Genomic DNA, 18,124 nt, shown 5'->3' with positions numbered 1-18,124 from the left:
TTGGGTCAATATATAAGCGCAATGAGTAATGTGAAAATTAGTTCAGAGTGAAAAACAAATATCATGTCTAGAAATGTCGCCCATCTATACGGGAATATACGCTACTGTGTATTTGTGACGATGCACATCGTTCTTGCCGCCCGTCTCGTTGGAATTTCTCTTTCCCTTCGACAACGGGTTGAATAGACGTACGTCTACACCATGGTCTGACCATTGGTACCTGGCAGAGAACAACAAATGAAGATATAGACTACTCCACCAATGTTATTTTCGGTTAGCCTGTGCTGTATGACAAGTGACAAACTCCACACGTTAGGCGATAGCTGGGCGCACGATGGCTATTTGACAAGACCAAAAGTTTTATGAAGATATAAATGCGCATCCTCTGCAGTGGAATGTCGTAGATTTATGGGGATACGCTAAGCTATTGCACACAAGCTATGGAGCCCAGTACGGAGCCCAGTACGAATCTCGACCGAGGAGTGAGCGTTAGGAGTACGGGAGGAGTCTTAAGCGATACCCGCCTACGAGAAGAACTATTACTTTGACCATCTGACCAAAGCACAAGACGTCACTCGATGTCTGCGGATAAGATCCTGAGACCACTGTAACAGCTCCAGAGCGAGTTGTTTACTAATATGGTAGCAAGCAGTCACTCTATGAAGACCCATGGGCACGTCCTTGTGGACCAGTATAGTAATTCGACCTCTCTTTTCGATACCATACTTATGCGAGCCCTCCAGGTACAACTGTAGCCCGCCATCAAATGGGACCTCTGTTGAATGGGAAGTGCCTCATTCAGTCCTACTGATGCTGATGGACCATATTCGAGTTATGCAATTGAGCACCAAGCCTACAACTGAAATCACTATGAGCTTGATTGTGCAGACTAAAATGCGGTGTTAGGAAGGTTTGACAGTATTAGACCATAAAAAAAGGTTCGCTGATATACTTGCGAGAACTGTGCAGATATTGACGCCCCGTGCAAGACTGTCAACAAATATGCTAACAATAGGGCGTAGATGGGTTGTGCAGACACAGGGACGAGGATGGAGAATGGAAAGACGCGACCACATAGGAGGGATCAAAATAATCCCTGGCAGATGCCTGACATCTCCGTGCACTCAAAGTGGAAGGTGCTTCTGACACGTACAGCGTCCCACGTCGGTAAGCTGGGTTTCCCCAGAGCCACTGGGGTGAGAACCTAGATCATGAACGAAAGCCGAGGGAAAACTTCAACGTTGCCCGCGGATATGAGAGTTCGTCCTTGGCCCGCCGTAACAGAGCCACATATACCAGCTACAGTCCACATCAGGAGAGAAGAAGAGGTTCAAGAGCATGGGTTCCGTAAGCAACAGACTCAAGCTCTATCAGAAAGCAACAGCGCAGGCCAAGACTCGGAGACACTCGGAGTGGAATATTGATCGGGGAAGTTCTTTTGGGAGTCTCCGCTTGAAATGAACTTACCGCCACAGACGAGATGAAGACGTGGCGACTTATAGAACGTCCGATGCGAATCATGGCCAAAAACATGCAACGTCGGGGAGACGCGACTTAATTCAACAATGCAGTGATGATTATCATGCACATGTCACCATGGGCACGCTCTTAGCAAATGTCGAACAGTGGCATCATTCCAGTCCACGGCAAACTGTCGTATCGCGACGCAGAGCACTTCACAGACTCGAGTACTAATGAAAGGCGATCGAATATAAAGGAGTGCGTGTATTATAGACATTGGGACAACATAAACGACAGTACATAGTTCACAACATTCAGACCGAGGTCACCATCAACGACAGTCTTTGGAACACCATAGCATTGTAACGGTAGCCTGATATCGGAGGAGTTACATGTTAGTGTACTGGCCCAACGAGAAACAACGATAGCAGGAGGAAGAGGGAGAGTATAGCTGAGAAGTGAAGGATACGTACAAAAAGCCCTTAATTTCGAGCCAGCTGGTACATCGGTTGATGAACGTAACGGTGCACGATGTCTTTAGAGACAGAGCTAAGATCGGCAATTGAAACAAAACCATTAGTAATGTCATACAAGGTTAATACGGAGTAAATTATGAACGTACCCCAGCGACACAAAGGTCACCACAGCATTCACTGTTGACGGCGCAGCTCTGAAGAAGCGGTTTGCATTCGCCACCTCCGCCACCGCCACCTCCGCCTCCACCGCCGCCAGTGCCTGCACCCCAGCGTTTCTCATCGAGAACGGCAGCAGAGGCGAGGGGAAGGAAGACGGCGAGAGCAAGGAAAGCGGTCTTGATTGAGAACTGCATCTTTGATATGAAGAGCGAGTGGATTGATATGAGTGAGGTATGAAGAGGGGGGTGTGCGCTGAGTGGTCTCCTGTGAGGATAAGGGTGGAAAGGTGGAGAGTGCTGGAGGTTTATATAGTTGGAGACAGATGTGGCGGTCCGGAAGTTCGTGGCTTGAAGTTGAACTTGATGTGGCGCGAAATTCGGAAGAAGCTGGTTCGAGCTTCGATGATGGGCCCTACAACTTCGGGGCTCGTGTGCATCCGTGTCGACCTAGTTGGACACAATTGACATGGGAGAAAGTTGTAATGATCGGAGCGCGCCGCATCTGCCCAATCTTCGAGGTTTGAGGCACCTATTTCGTGCAAAAAAGAGGATCACAAGTAAGCGTTCTGTCAACTCGAGCGGAGTATCTGTCAAGGGCTCACGAAGAGTCCCGTCTGGAGGTCGAGAAATGAGGTCCGTAAGCGGCAGAGCACGGATGTCCCCGAATGACGGTAGTAACATAGATTGACAGTTCGTGAAGCCTTTGAATTCGACAGTGGTGTTCCCCCAAGTATGAATACAAAGATCTTCGTTGGGCTGAGGGCAAGCTGAGGGGAATTACTCTTTAGACCACTGTCGACCCACGCACTAAGTCCGTCCATCTCAACGCGTTAACAAATGAATATCTCCAAGAATACTGCGAGTCCGCGAAGAGTGTGCTTGGACAGTCCCGCGGTCCCGAAAACCAAACGCTTGACAGGTGATGAATTATAGTGCAAGCATTATTGCAGATCGTAGCTGAGCGAGCGTTGGACACAAGTTACGATCAGTTAGGCGTCCTCAATGAAGAATCGTATTTAACTCGATCGAAGAGTGTCCCTCGGTTTCTAGATCCGGAATCCAGCCACAAAGACCGTGAAATAATTGAACGGAACAACTGTCGGACAGCTTACTTAGGACGCTCAAAGAAGCAATTCAGTACGAACATGATCGTAATTCCTCAGGGATCAGCTTCTCGACTTCGTCTTCATCGGGCTCGTTTAGGGGACTACGCTTCCACTCAAGTAAAGTGTTCAACACCGGAGCGACCAAAGTTGCGCCACAAAGTTCCTATCACGTCACGAAGCCCTCAAATTCTTGTTTGGGAAATGTGATCGCTCTTTCTTTGGAGACGAACCGATACACACATCGCGCACCATGGACGACTGTGCGTCATCGATGACCACGAAAAATCAGTTCAACTGGTCACTGAACAGGTGAATTATACCCTGCGCCCCTCTACGCCGTCTTATGCGCATCCAGGAAAAAAATAGGCGTCGGCGCGACTGGAAGAAGGTACGAACTCGTCGCCGAAGGATATCCAATATATCACATCTACGTTCCGGGCCCTTGCAGCAAGGAGATCTCCCAAACAGAATGGACGCCAATCTGAAAGCTGAAGTGCAAGCGATGTGATCAGCTCGAGCGCCCGGGGACTCCGGGCAAAGATATATCAGGGTATGTGGGGCAGAGTTGGGCAACGGAAGCATCTGTGACATATACAGAAATGGAATTGTGGTTGGCTCTTTTGAGAGGCAGGAAGTCGAGAACTTGCCGAGAACAATGGAACGTCCTGGAACGGACCTGCAACAATTTCCTGAAAACGTGACGAGTAATGGCATGAACGCAAGAGAGTAAGTAAGCAGTTTGAGAAGATTTTTCATACTTCCGGAATATGTCTAGAAAGCGTGGGTTGTATGAGCAGAGCAAGGCCTCCTTGAACACAAGACGCCAGCTGACAGAATATTCAGCGCACCTAAGCAGCGTTTGCATCATCACCCCATCTGACAAGCGCGACATGACCTGCGTGTACGTATTCGTGGTCTATTCTCCGTCGAAATACACCACATGCGTTATCGATTCGACGAGGGCGGGGTCCTCAAGTTTGACCGCAGTATACGTACGTATTCACGAGTCCTCGTGCTATGGGTGCACTGTCCATCTACATCCTCGATAGCACCGACCCCGACAGGATTGGGATCGTCGAGCCTGAACGAGGATTTTGAGTTCGTACCAGCTATATATGGCTCTCGAGGTAAGACCAGTGCCACCATCACGATCGTGAACGGTAAAACGACCATGGTAGACCGTATCGAAATGACAAAATGACGACGACAATCAAATCATCGCATGTTAACAGCGAATCTAACCTCTTTGAAGCGTGGAGTGAGAGCTGCGAGTGGTGGTGACCATCACATGTCGACCTGAGTGCTGACGACGCCGCATACCTTCCGCATCACATGCGGAGGACTGACAGACAGCCCGAGAGAGGAAACTAAAGTCGCACTAAATACACAAGTCTAGCTTTAACAGTTGAAAGGATGCTACGCAGGCCGGATGAATGGGGATTAACACCACCAGCATTTGAGGCTGTTGAGCCCATTAAAGTCGGACTTAGGGGGTTCGCACCCGGAGAGATGAAGATAGATGCGTGGAGCCCGCAGTTAAAGCTGAGGGCGTAATGGTCAATGCGATCCCCGGCACCGCTGTAGGTATTATGGGTTTTCTCCTACGTACGTTCTTCGTCAGGGTCAGGATACCACGATTCGTATATCCCACAAGGAGACGAAGAAGATCCGAGCTGGACGGCAAGGACGACGCATCGCGAACTTCGTCATGAACCACGTCGGGAAAAAATACTGTGAGGGATTCCAGTCGCTGTCTACCCCGGTCATTTCGGTGCCAAGAACAAAGGTACCTCCATAGAGTCGCTATATAACCAGGAGGAATGCGTACAAAGCGCGATTTGCAGCCCCCAGTGACTAGTCTCCACTTTTATTGTGTGGCGTTCACGTCAAAACGGCGCCACAAATCCTGTGACCGTCCTCGCAGATAAGACCATGGGGTTTTGGGTTCTCCCAAGTATGTGGAAAGGATCCATGATCCAACGAGAATACTCGACGTGCGGTAGAAAGGTATTTTCCCCTCATGGGCTACAGTGTGAATGACCAGCGCTCGATGACGACCACAAGATGATGGTGAATTCGTCTAGCGCTGCATAATCTTAGGCAGCGAGAAGCGCAACTGAGGGTTCTAAAGGATAGGCTTCAAAAGCAATGCGTTACGTGTCCCCATGATTCTACGGGCCAAGTCCAAGGGTCTTAACGCAGTCCTAGCCAGCACAGGTAGGCAACATAGAAGAGAGCGAGTATCCAGGCTAGTCGTATACTGAAATAGCAGTAAGCCAGAAGGGTGTGGGGGAGATTTAGTTTCCAGAGCAACACGATCGTCCCCATAAGCATGAGCAAAGAACGTACCGTGTACAATACCTGCACGTTGCAAAGTACACCGACATATGCATCGAAACAAACAGAGACATGGATGGCATCGTCAGAAACAACTCAAAAAAGCTCCAAAGGAGCGATTAAATGAAGAAAACGCACCATAAAATAACGTCCACACCAACACGAAACTCATCGTATTCTCCTGCCCCGGATTCACCATCTCCAACCACCCACCCGGCAAGTACTTGCTCGGCTTCCCTCCAAAGTTCAACGCCAACATGCACAGAGACGTGAGCAGTGTTGAGAATGCGAAAAGAGCGAATCCATAAGCGTTTTCGAGGCCCAAGATGCCTGCGACGGCGCCGGCGAGGGTGGAGGAGATGAATTTGATGGTGGAGATGGTGTGCGTGTTGGTGACGATATGGGGCGCGAAAAGACGTTGTGAAGCGAGTTCAGCAGGCGTTGACATGGCTGCTGTGGCCGTAGAGGAGAATGTGGGTTGGACCTGGACGTTGACGGTGAGAGAGGAGCAGTCTTGAGCACGACGTCTAGGACGACAAGCTCAACAATCGACACGTGGGCATGTGGCGCTAATTTCAAAATAGAACGTCTATGTATGGGCCACATTATCTTTCTTCCTTGTCTCCTGCTCAAGCAGAAAAGCCTCAGGCTGCCTCTTGTTGTACGTAGCGGGGTATGCATGTAGTATAATAACCATATCACTATGTTTTTACTAAGAAACTATCCAGTGTGGGCGATTCGAGTTCAAAAAAGTACAGATCACAGATGTAGCGGACGACCTTTGAAGTCGTTCAATTTCTCGCTCTCCGCGACGGAAAGGAAGCAGTCTCGTACGGTTATATGCTGGCAGTAAACTGGTCTGAGTGGCCAGTAAAAGAGACTGACAGACATATAATGTGTATCCCGTTATGTGTAGAGTAGCGCTCAAAAACCGAACGGTCCTTTGTTACACGCTTCTGCTTCGGCCCCTCCACTTTCTCGTCATAGTCGATATCAACTCCTTTTGCTACTCAGAGATTCTCAACATAAGCTAAAATTCGCGTACCGTTCACCAGAGGGAGTAACGATGTGTGATGGACTTGCCATATATAAGAACTGCTTCGCTGTCGTCGGGCGATGGCCATATAAGCACAGAGGGTAACGAGCCCCTATATGCCTTTGCCTCGTCATCGCATAGACTGAATATATCGTCAGACTCGCATCAAGTAGCTAGTAAAGACTCATCGCAAAGAAGCCGACGATGTTCAACTGTGCTGATGGCTGATCCGAGCGTCATTGTCGCCCTTCTCCTGTGATAGCTCCTCCTCGACGACGCCTGGTGACAGGGACAATCCTCATTCTGCATGAAGTTCAAGTCACCCCTACTGTTTCAAATCCAAGGAGCCTGACGCACCGGACAAAAGTCCTTACGAGAGCATGGGGAAGACCCTTCTGGAGGGAAGTATCCAAACGCAATGCCCGTGAGATACGCCACCATAAGTAGGCTGATGTACGTTCCCGGTTGTCACAGGATGAAAGTCGCAGGAAAAGAGTGAGTGAAGTATATGATACGAAGAATAATACTTTCCAATCGGCAGAATGACTCCCTGCACGCGCTAGAGAAACGGTATTTCAGTATTTCAGTATCGGCGACAGAGTCACCATGACACGAGCATACCGACGATGACGCTCTGGTACATAACCTCATACGACTGTTCTGCCGGAATTACAACAGCTTCAGCTCTCCCCTGGATGCAAGTGCCACGATCGTTGAATAGGGAGAGGTCATTCGTTCCAGAGAAAATGCTGATGCCGCGGTGAGGATACATGCGAGTGTACGACTTTTGGAGTCGATACCTCCGGCAAGCGAGGCGCCTGAACGGTCGAAGATATGAAGCAACGTATGCCACCACAACAGTCACGGACTAGAAAATGCCTGGATAGATAGGCTCGGGAGCATTGCCGGTGAAACGCAATATGTAGAGGTGTAAGTCGAAGTAGCGAGAAAGCCTGCGGGCAATTTATCGACAATTGTACCTGTAGCTCATCGTAAGTGTCCAAGCGACGCGGTTCATTCAGGGGTTAATGTAGGATAAACAGTTGTAGTATCCGAGCATGGACTCTTGTTGCAGAAGGTAAGTATCAAGTGTCGCAGAAGTGGAAACACCAGCGATGCTACGTGCCGGGAATACCCGCCAGCGTGGGACTTGTATAGACGATGCCACGTTTCCCTTGTTCGCGCTCGCCGCTCTCATCGATAACATCCATCTCGGATTGTCCTTGGATTCACTGCAAACTTCTGGTGTCCTCTCTGGGTGTAGTATCATAATCATGGAACTAGAATGTCTCGACGTAGCACGGTCTCAACGCGCGACGGTACAGACGATGATGATAAGTGATGCTGACTACATATTCTTCGCCTGGTCGGCCTGTCACCTTGATGCAGGATTTTTGTATCACTGTTCCCCCGGTTCTAGCTAGTTTGGAATTCCGTGGACTTCCCATCTCTTTCCTGCCGAGCTCGGATCGATTCCGCATGGGTCTAGACGACAATAGCGCTGATGCCTCACACACTGAACTTGGCTTATAGATCTGATTCTTCACCGCACTCTCCCCGCCGGCCTTGTTTTCAGGGTATTCAACTTTGTGTCGCGATGTTCTATTACATCTCATGACTATGCTGAACTGCCGTTCTCAGGCCGTTTACTGTGTGGCACAAGTAGAAGTACGAGGTATCCGGTACAAGTATTTCTCTATCGTTTTCAAAAGATACCCAGGAGAACGGAATTTCCTTTGTGCAGGTAAACACAGACCTTGAATCGGTTACACCGCCATGGAATTCTGACTGGTTAGCTCGGATTTTTCTTAACGCCAGTACGTCTTCGGGCCCTAATCTGGTGGGTCGTCTTTATAATATGCCGTTCGTAAGCGCTTGGTGTGGCCACAAAACTTTGCTGAGCGCAGGCAGGTTCTCTTTTTGATCTCACCCGCAGCCTCTGGAGTTCTCTGATTGCCCGATGTCTTCTCAATTACAGTATGCCATACTGATGTGTGAATGTGTCTGTCTTGTCATAGGGCTGGGCGCACAAGAAGTATCGGTCTCAGGAACGGTTCTCCGGCGACAGTCCTCTACTGTGTAATGATCATAGACTTTTATCCATCAACTGACACCTCGGCTGCTTCACATTGACCTCCGTCCACAAAGGCAGCATCCACGTGTACATACGGGGGAGGATAACTCCTCGATGACACGCATGCGTAATTTTACCCGCCCAGGATAATTCTAACGTTGCTGTGCGGGGAGTTTCTGCCGGTGTGTGGTATATTGCCCTACGAAAGTTACGGAAATGACTTCAGTTCCTTTCGGAAGTTTCATCCATTGACGCCATCATAGAAGTCTAGATACCCGACTGTCTGTGTCCCCCTTGTTCTTTCTGCATTGACCAGGGAGCGTTGCCAGAGCAGTTCAATGTCAAGAATAGCTTTATTGCCCATCCGAATCGAAGGCGGGGTACGAAACGCCCTGACCAATGAAACTGTTAGCCCTCCCTAACTCTGGAGAACTTCGCCTTCTGGTCCCATCGTTGTTCGTAGTATTGAAAATTTTCAGTCATCTTTTTATCCCGAATGTCGCACGGTCCGTCCAGTTCGAGGGAGAACCAAATATTCCATGACCATGTTCCATCTACGAGAACGGGCGCCGCCCATTACTTTGTTGGTCTAGGCTTCATTCAACCTGCAGTATAAAAGTGGCTCCTCTCCCCTTCAAGCTCCCCATCCACTCGACCCCAAACCCAGAAGCACTCCCCCCTTTGAGACTCTATCCCACATTCATTCATTCACAATGCAGTTCTCCGTCAAAACCGCTTTCATCGCTCTTGCCGTCTTCTTGCCCTTGGCCTCCGCTGCTGCCCTCACAGAGAAGCGCTGGGGTACGGCTGAGTGCAAGCCCCTCCTTCAATCTTGCTCCGTCGACAGCGAGTGCTGTGCTGACCTTTGCGTCGCTGGTGTACGTACATTCACCCTGTTTTCAGTCATATTCTGGTCAATCCCGGTTGACTGATCCTCTTGATGCAGCTGTGTGCCTAAGAGACTTCCACTCCTTATATACCCTGGAGATACGAGTTCTCTTCTCCAGCCGTGGTGAGTGCAACGCTTCCATACTTTCCATCGCACTAGGGACTCTACTAATGCACGTCCTCTCCAAGCTGTCGTGTTGCTATTACGTGGGGATAACTACTTCGGGTTTGTGGGTGCATGTTGGGGAATTTATACGAGTAAACCTATTGGAAATATACTTCTTCGTCGGTAAACTGACTTCGGTAAACTCTACATCAACCGTATGTTAACCAAACGATCTCATTGAGTGCGTCTTTTGAACGAGAACCTTCGGACTGTGGGCCTTGAAAACTCTGCTTGTGATTCTCGGCGCGTTTTGAAGTAGCTGCTCTCGGCATCCGCTCAGTTCCGGATGGTACTGACTATCCGTATAATCTTTGTCTTTCGGTATGGGCTTCTGTCGCTTCTGGTGAGTAGTGATCCAGCTATATAGTGGAAGGTTGTCAATTGAGGTTTTTGTTGATTCAGGCATGTGTGTGTATTCTTCTCGCATCTTTACCGGTGCACATGATCTGATTGTCTCTGACATTTGACTCAGGGTTGGATAAAACTGCGAGCCATACACATTCGATGGTATAATCATAACGGGTTGATGACCTAGCCGCGTCTCAATACTTGACGACGATGACTGCAGCATCGCCTCCTTTCTATTTCTGAAATATCCTGTGCTACTTGGGAATCGTTCTTGGTTGCCTTATGGAAGCCTTCTCGCCACGCCTCTAATCTCCGAAAGCGTGGTCCATGCCAACGAAAACTTCGGAGACACACTATCTTCTGCCCGTGTTATAAATGCCTGGGCGTGAGATGAATCCAGTGTTCGCGGACCTGTTGCTCCCAATGAAGATCCCTCTGACGAGTCTTGGTTACTAGCATGTTAGCTCGTTTAAACCCACTATGATTCCTTCTCGTATTCCTTTTTGAACCTTTGGCTCATCTCATAAATCAACAGTACTCAATAGCTCTAGACTTGGCTTGTTGAAGGGATATGCATTTGGTTCGTTTGAAGGGTGCTCAGGAAAATGGATTGCACGGCTGGGATGCTGTGCATCGTGTCTGCAGCGTGTCCATGCTTTCGTGGTGTGCGCGACTCTTCTTAGCATGGCTTTCTGAGATTGCACCTTTTCTGCATTTGGAAAACGATGGAGAACTACTTCGCGGGGAGTTGTGGATGGTCTATCGACTCCCCAATTTATTGGTGCGGGAGTACTTATGTGATTACCTCGTGCACGTTTTTGCTTTGGCTGACCTACTACGTTAGCTGGTCACAGATAAATAACGGCTGCACCCCAATTGTATCGTACTTGGAGCTAACGCGTGTTTGCTCAACTGTTTTATCACGTCGCACACTGCGTTTGTACCTCCGCTGTCGGCCTCTGGTATTCACAAAACATTTCCACGACTTCGGGCTACTCGTTGTTTCTCATCAGCAGCGTTCTCGAATTCTTGCAAGGCATGCACGCAGCGATTCGATTCTCAGCACGATTACTATGAACTTGGGAAAGTTAGAGACCCCGTAGCAATATAAGGACCCTCACATTTGCTTGTTTTCCATCTCTCACCACCCTGTCTACAGAACAATCCACTCTACCATGCACTTTTCCATCAAGACCACTTTGGCTCTCGCCGTCTTCTTGCCCTTCGCCGTCGCTATTCCGCCGAAAGAAAAGCGCTCAGATGCTGACGAATGCAAGCCTCTTCTTCAGTCTTGTGCTGTTGATAGCGAGTGTTGTGCTGACCTCTGCCTCGTCGGAGTGAGCTCATGAGCCTACGTCGTTGCTACAGATCTTTTGCTGACACAATTAACTTGTCCTCAGCTGTGTTTGTAAATTGCACGCCTTCAAGCGCGCCAGCACTGGCACTCACCCCCGGATGATGTCCTAGCATAGGTATGTCACTCAGACTATGGTGTCGTTTAAACCTCATTTGACACCATAATGCGTATCACTGTTTCGGAATTAGAATACCCGATATGTCATTTGCTGTGATGTTAGAGAATACCCTGTATCCATCGGCCGCGAATAATATTATTCGTTTTTCATTGTGTAAAGTTTTGGTGGACTAAACGTGTGTCTGTGAAGGAACGTAAAGCTCTATTGCACAGCTGGACAATCTATAAATCCGGGACTTTGTATCCTCGTCTAAGTTTGGAGACGTCCTGACCGACTATAGCTACTGTTACGCGAGCTGTGCAGAAGATGTGGCGTTGGTTGTTGCCGGAGTATTACGGAGTGGCGTGTTGTGAGACCTTAAAGTTCTGAAATCTGTGATCCGAATCTGCCCGTGCTGTCTTCCACTGCACCATTTCGCCCTGAGGTGTAGATTTTTTTGTTGACTTTTGAACATATCTTGCGCATCGTCCCTAGTTGCCTTTTCATTACTGGCCTTATACACCATAATCTGGACCCGCATTCCGAATATGAAGTGGTAGTGTCTATGCAATACACCGGGGGACCTGGAACACCTTTTCTTCAAGTCTGATCTTTCCCTCTGTACGTGCGGTAGCATCCTGTAATCGTGACGATGGTCCAATTTTCCCTTTAGTGTCTTGTTTGACCTCATGCACTTGAGTCACCTGTATCGTCGATTTAAGTTGTATACCCTTTCTCCGAATCTTCTCCCGCACGGGCATGAATGTGGGAGCATCTTTCCGTTGCTTGTTACCCATTGTGCATCCATACAGGAGATATTTCTCCGAGTGGGAGATTTCAACATGCCCGAGACGCGCGTGAGCTTCCTGTCCAATGCACATGTCTCACTAGATCGCCGTCCTACAGCCGCAGGCTACCTTTTTCTGGTAGCCCTCGATCTCTTCCATCGATACACACACATCTTTCTTCTTTTCTTGAAGACAACGGTGCATAGCTCCATGTGAGAAGTGGAGACTGAGTCTCATGATGTCCCACTTCAGTGCAGAATTCCGTTACGGGTTTCCACAGCGTTATAGCTGAACAGATTGACACACTAAAATACCATTCGCTCAAAAGAACCTTAAACCGGAGGTCACTCGCTCAATCATCAGTTCATTTCTAGGGGACTCGGTGTGCACATATAACACGTGGATTCAACGTGTATCTCATGTGGTAATCGTCAACCTTGGGATACATTGCGAAGGATTTATCCCCTCGGGAAATCTTTTGTGTTGCTGCAGGATGCGCAATGACCACAGCCTCAATAGAGGCTGTAGGTCGTAAGTAGCTGAAATAAGTTTTCGAATATGGGAAACCCTTCAGCGTTTTCCGACGTTTTTAGCCATTCGCATAGTCGTCCACTCATTTATCCGTGGCATTTTCATTTCCACATTTCTCGTCTGGTCTACCTCCACTTTGCCCACATCTCCACCGGGTCATCGCATTACCCCGCTTCGCCACAATGAGCATGGGTGCTAAGGCACACACCCCTGCTGAGGAGTGCCTACGTTTCTACGGTTTTTGCAGCGGTGATCTTTTGTGGAGACTCCCCCTTTGACACGACAAATTTATACACCTTTGAGTCTCAGGCGACTCGTTTCATTGTGTCACTGTGTCTTTATGTGCGCTGCAACTTCATCAACTCCGTGATTCTTCTCATGACCACTTCGCCCCTTGATGGTCCACCTAGGGGTACTGTTCATTACACGCATCAGCTGTGGATCATGAACTGTTTAACCCGTGTTAGGTTTGGATTCCCACTAACGAGGTCGCTTTCTCGAGTTGGCCTCGATGCGTTGTGCTACAATGTATGTATATCTTGGCATCCATTGCCGATGTACGGGGCAAACATATGACCACCGTCACTCTTGTTGAATTAAGGTACGCCGGCCTCCACAACACATTAATTGCAGCAGCAGTACCGCTGGCTTTATCTCCGTACCACTCTTACTGGGTGAAGAACGCGGCTGAAGGTTTTGAAGAGCATGATTACATCTATTTATCGAAGGTCAACGGTGTCAGACGCACCTGTGACGCACCGAAGCGGCACCCTCGACTGGGGCACCGTGAGCACTGTGGTGCGTCCTCCGGACGAACATAGACACTCAAGCTCGAGGAGCTCACAAAACGATCCTCTTTTCTGCCGACATTATTTCCTTCGATGCTGGCTCCACAAGATGCGAACTGTGGTGTAATTCCTCAAGTGACACATTTGAGCCTCACGATTACTAGCAATTTATCCGTAGTATCCCATGCAGAACCGACATCGCCGTAGAGTATAAAACCCCAGCACTTTCGTCTTCATCTCCATCTTCACCCACTCATCCAACAATTCTACTCAGCTAAGTTCAAACAACCATGCAGTTCTCCATTAAGTCTGTCTTCTTCGCTCTCGCCGTCTTCTTGCCCCTCGTCTCCGCCACGTCGACCTCTGAGGCAAAGCGCGAATGTAAGCCTGTCGCTCAGAGCTGCGCGGTCGACAGCGAGTGCTGCGCGGATCTCTGCGTCGCTGGCGTGAGTGGTCTTTCTTCTACACCTACCTCTACGTCGTCATGATTGGGTTGAGCTGACGTGAAGGAGGACGGTGTTCAGCTCTGCGCTTAGGCCACCCTCTGAGTCTCGAGGTTTCGTGAGGCCTCTACCATGAGTGATAGTGAAGGTTAGTTTGATGTTGTTATATTTCGGAAATGCAGTTCATACTGAATTATATGTTTATAGGTTTCGTCGGCAGAGTTTGGCGTGCGCATACGCATAAGAAAACAGAAAACCCCGATTACCTCCGTTTTTGTTTGTTGTTCCGATTGTAGGATGTAGGACACGAAGTGGGAGTGCCTCGGATGTGTGCATTCGGTGTATGTGGTTGAAATGTCTTCGAAATCAATACTGTGGTGTCCGAAGAGAAACGAAGATGAGCTGGCTTGATAAGGACCAGTCAGGGTTTGAACCAAGTTTGAACAGATGAAAGTCGGAGACGAAATGATACTCATCGTCGCCAGTCGGTGGCCATGGCTCACGTCAAACATTGTGCTTCTACGAAGGTTATAGGAAGGATTAAACCGTAGCGTGGAACGAGTCCGTCATCCCCACTAAAATAGCATTTGCGATACCTGGTAGTTGAATTCTGTCCCAATTGTTGATATTCGCACGCGGTATGGTCTCCATCCGCAGTGGATCATCGTACTAGTGAGTGTATACATTCGCGGCATCTTCATCTCCACATTACTTGTCCGCGCTAAGGTCACAATTGCTCTGCAATGGTCACACCAGTCCCCGGTCCACATCGGATCGTAGTATCACTCCACTCACGTTGTACAACAATTAGTTTGAGTTTTGAGAAGCACATAGCAGGAAACAGTAGGCAACTATGACGGTGACGCTAGAATCTACAGTGTTTTACTAATTCATTCCGGCTGGCATTTCACTTGCACCCGATCCTCCCCAAGTACCTTCCATCATGACCGCCACGTTGCATAAGTAGTCGTTTTCATGAGCCCGTTACATGCTCTGAATATGACTTCCTTCCTTCCTTCCTCCCATCACTTCTCTATTAAGGGATACTGTCATTACTCGCGTCAGCGGTACATCATGACTCGTGTACCCCGCTGTACGTTTTGATTTTCAGCAGTCAAGTCTCTGTCAACGCCTTGCGCTCGATGAATCGTGCTAATACATCGAATGGTCATGTTGACCCTCATATAAAAGAGGTTTTGTCTGAGTCAAATGGGAGCAGCATATGCCACTCTGTCACTGTCATTTAACCAAGCTCCTGTCTGTGGATCGGAGACCATTATCTACGAGAGTTGTATCAATAGCTCTATTTTGTAGGAATTTGATTAAGCGAACAACGGCGTTGAAACTTTTACAGGGAATAGTGACAGACAGTCATTGAAGACTAGGGAGGCTAACGTTCTTGGCCTGACAGATCTGTCACAAAGCGAAGAGGTACTTCCCGGACTGCCTGGATCCACCCTCCGAATGAGACGGCCATCTCACCCCAACGTCACCCCTATCTTGAAATATAAAATACCCAGCACCGTCGTTTTTATCCTCATCCTCATCCCCTCATCGAGCCATTCAACTCAGTCAAATACAACCAACCATGCTGTTCTCCTTCAAATCCGCCTTCTTCGCCCTCGCTGTGCTCTTACCACTCATCTCAACTGCGTTGGCGACCGAATCTGAGGCCACACGTCAAGAGTGTCTGCCTCTCCTTTCGAGCTGCTCGGTCGACAGTGATTGCTGTGGGGATCTGTGCTCCATTGGCGTAAGTTCGATTTCATTTCCTTCCCATCTACACTGTGATTGTCGGGCTGAGCTGACGTGAATGAGGACGGTATCTAGCTCTGTCTTTGAGCCATGCGGCTGAATCGCGAGGTATCTTGAGGCCTACGACGGTCAGTTCTCACTGAGTAATAGTGAAGGTCAGTTTGATATCGTTTCAATTTACGTAGTTACAATGACTAGAAAACCTGATTAGTTACCTCCGTTGTGTCTCTTGTCTCGACTGTAGGATGCAGGATACGATGTAGGAGTGCCTCCGATAGCATACAATTTTTTTGTATGTGGTTGAAGTGTCTATGGAATGAATTCCGAAGAATACCGCGGATGAGCTGGATCGACAAGGCCCAGTGAGCGTCCAAACAGGTAAGAGACTGGGCAGGAGCTTATTCATCGTCGCCACTCTTTAGCTCATAGACAAGGATCAACTTGGCCGGTGTAATATACAGCTTGAGTACAAAGCTGTAGCCTCGAACTGTTAGGTAAGGGGCTGGAATGATTGCGTTGATACTCGCGAAACTCCCATGTACGGTTCTAGATTTATGATTAATAGTGCAATTACATAAAGTGTAGTCGAGAATTCTTTATGCATGCCGAGTGAAAATGCGAGGAATCCATTTTAAGAGACATAATTGAAGCATAATGAGTTCAAAGTAGCCAGTCCGAGACGCGCAGAGTATTTATGGGCACGAACGAAAAGTGTTGGGGAACAACTGGCGTAGGCATTCTTCTCCAGGCTTTGATTCATCTCAGATTAGGAGTAATCCATCCAGTCAAAGAAGATGTTTACCGAAGTCAGATTGAACGGAGACGGTCTGCGCAGAACTGACATGAATTTCGCAGTGCTCGTCGAGCGCTAAGTGCCTCGACGGGAAAATATATATGCAAGTTCGCAGCCTTCAAGCTCTCACGGCTGTGCCGAAGCTGTTCCGATACGATGCAGACTGTCCTCAGCCACAATTCAGAAATAGACTAGGCAATGCAAGTGCAATGCGTATGCCTCGCCATATCCTCCCGCTGACCATATAAGAATTGGCGTGCTGCAAACCGCCCACGTACTGTCTGGTTCTGTCCCTCCTCTGGTCATCTCTCATGTCCGCTGCGTTTACCTTCGGCTCCCTTGGGGACATTTTCTCACTAATTCAGCTCACATACAACGTCGTTCAAATCATTCGTGACGCAGCAGGCGCGCCTCAAGAGTACCAGGAGCTGGTGGCCTCACTCAACACGACCTTAGAAGTGCTCAACCTCATTCGGGGAGTTGCCTTCGCGGCCAGCGTCGATATCCTCACCTTACCTGTTCAGAGGGCACTTTATCAGGCTACCAAAAACTACGATGCCATCATTCGTGACCTCAATGACAGGCTTTCCAAGTTTCAACCTAGTCTTCGCGCAGGAGGGTCGAAAAGCAAAGTGACGGACTTTTGGAGGAAAGTCCAGTGGAGGTCCTTTCAGAGGAAAGATCTCGTGGAGATACGCAGGAAGATGGATGAGCAGAGCATAGCCTCAAATGGGATATTGTCACTGTACGCACCCGACGCATTCCATCACTATTCTCTTTTGTGAATAGGACTGACATTATATCAGCCTCTCCATTGGTCAAGCGCAAGCCTTCATCCAAACGACAAATACGTCTCTTCTGGAGATTCGCCGATGTGTAGAAGGAGTTCCCAGAGTACTTGGATATGCTTGGGAAGGGGGATTGAACGATAACGAAAGACCTATAGTGCTGAACGACATGCTGGGACAAACCATCCGCCTTCCGCATCAGTTGTGCCGTACATGGCCGGTATGTCCGGTTAATCACACTCTCTTGTCGGATATAACTTGATTGATCTGGCCACAGGAATTCGATGAATTCATTCGCTTTTATTTCCGCAGGCGTGGCGGTCGCGAGTTTGTAGAGCGCGGTGATTACGACATCTCGTCCTCGTCGAGCAACCTCACCATCGAACCCACGAGATGGAAAGTGTCTGCTGGTGACTCTATCAACATGAACGCACTACTGCACAGACTTCAAGGGACTATGATAATAGACAGGTGCCCCTCGTGCCATCGCGACGACTACAGAGATGCTTCCACAGGCTTGAACTGGTAAGCTGTGCCGATCTCTTATCTTTCACCCAAGTTTGATCGACAATCTGACAGCATAATCTTGGAGCTCGTATTGCGGAATGTGGTACATGACAAGTAGGGCACGTGTCTCCGAGGTATCTGAACACCCAGCAGAGCAGGAGCATGGTGAACTGAATGACTCCAACAATCCACGCTCCTCCTCGACTCCGGGCTCGGAACCTTCGGCA

General features: G+C 48.8%; 4 protein-coding genes across 4 annotated transcripts; 2 read left to right on the top strand and 2 right to left on the bottom strand.

Annotated features, from left to right (window-relative positions):
* Positions 1 to 1,728: 1,728 nt before the first annotated feature.
* STEHIDRAFT_109639 (uncharacterized protein) lies at positions 1,729 to 2,290 on the bottom strand (the record flags this gene model as incomplete). The annotated part of the gene is made up of 3 exons (XM_007302458.1): positions 1,729 to 1,912; positions 1,935 to 1,996; positions 2,084 to 2,290. The coding sequence occupies 3 exons, from the start codon at positions 2,288 to 2,290 to the stop codon at positions 1,729 to 1,731; spliced, it is 453 nt and encodes a 150-aa protein (XP_007302520.1).
* A 2,752-nt stretch (positions 2,291 to 5,042) lies between these two features.
* Positions 5,043 to 6,029, bottom strand: STEHIDRAFT_120057 (uncharacterized protein). Its single transcript, XM_007302457.1, has 3 exons — positions 5,677 to 6,029; positions 5,551 to 5,562; positions 5,043 to 5,461 (listed from the first exon to the last, which is right to left on the bottom strand). Exons 1-3 carry the CDS (start codon positions 5,984 to 5,986, stop codon positions 5,451 to 5,453), a joined length of 333 nt encoding a protein of 110 aa, XP_007302519.1. The 5' UTR covers positions 5,987 to 6,029; the 3' UTR covers positions 5,043 to 5,450.
* A 3,264-nt stretch (positions 6,030 to 9,293) lies between these two features.
* STEHIDRAFT_120056 (uncharacterized protein) lies at positions 9,294 to 9,822 on the top strand. The gene is made up of 3 exons (XM_007302456.1): positions 9,294 to 9,526; positions 9,595 to 9,660; positions 9,726 to 9,822. Exons 1-2 carry the CDS (start codon positions 9,362 to 9,364, stop codon positions 9,604 to 9,606), a joined length of 177 nt encoding a protein of 58 aa, XP_007302518.1. The 5' UTR covers positions 9,294 to 9,361; the 3' UTR covers positions 9,607 to 9,660; positions 9,726 to 9,822.
* A 7,091-nt stretch (positions 9,823 to 16,913) lies between these two features.
* On the top strand, positions 16,914 to 18,015 carry STEHIDRAFT_155122 (uncharacterized protein; the record flags this gene model as incomplete). Its single annotated transcript, XM_007302455.1, has 4 exons — positions 16,914 to 17,347; positions 17,409 to 17,610; positions 17,668 to 17,915; positions 17,970 to 18,015. The coding sequence occupies 4 exons, from the start codon at positions 16,914 to 16,916 to the stop codon at positions 18,013 to 18,015; spliced, it is 930 nt and encodes a 309-aa protein (XP_007302517.1).
* Between the last annotated feature and the right edge of the window lie 109 nt (positions 18,016 to 18,124).

Source organism: Stereum hirsutum, assembly GCF_000264905.1.
Source record: "Stereum hirsutum FP-91666 SS1 unplaced genomic scaffold STEHIscaffold_5, whole genome shotgun sequence".
Classification (NCBI taxonomy): Eukaryota; Fungi; Basidiomycota; class Agaricomycetes; order Russulales; family Stereaceae; genus Stereum; species Stereum hirsutum.
The sequence above is the reverse complement of the archived record's forward strand: the minus strand, read 5'-3'. Positions and strand labels throughout refer to the sequence as shown.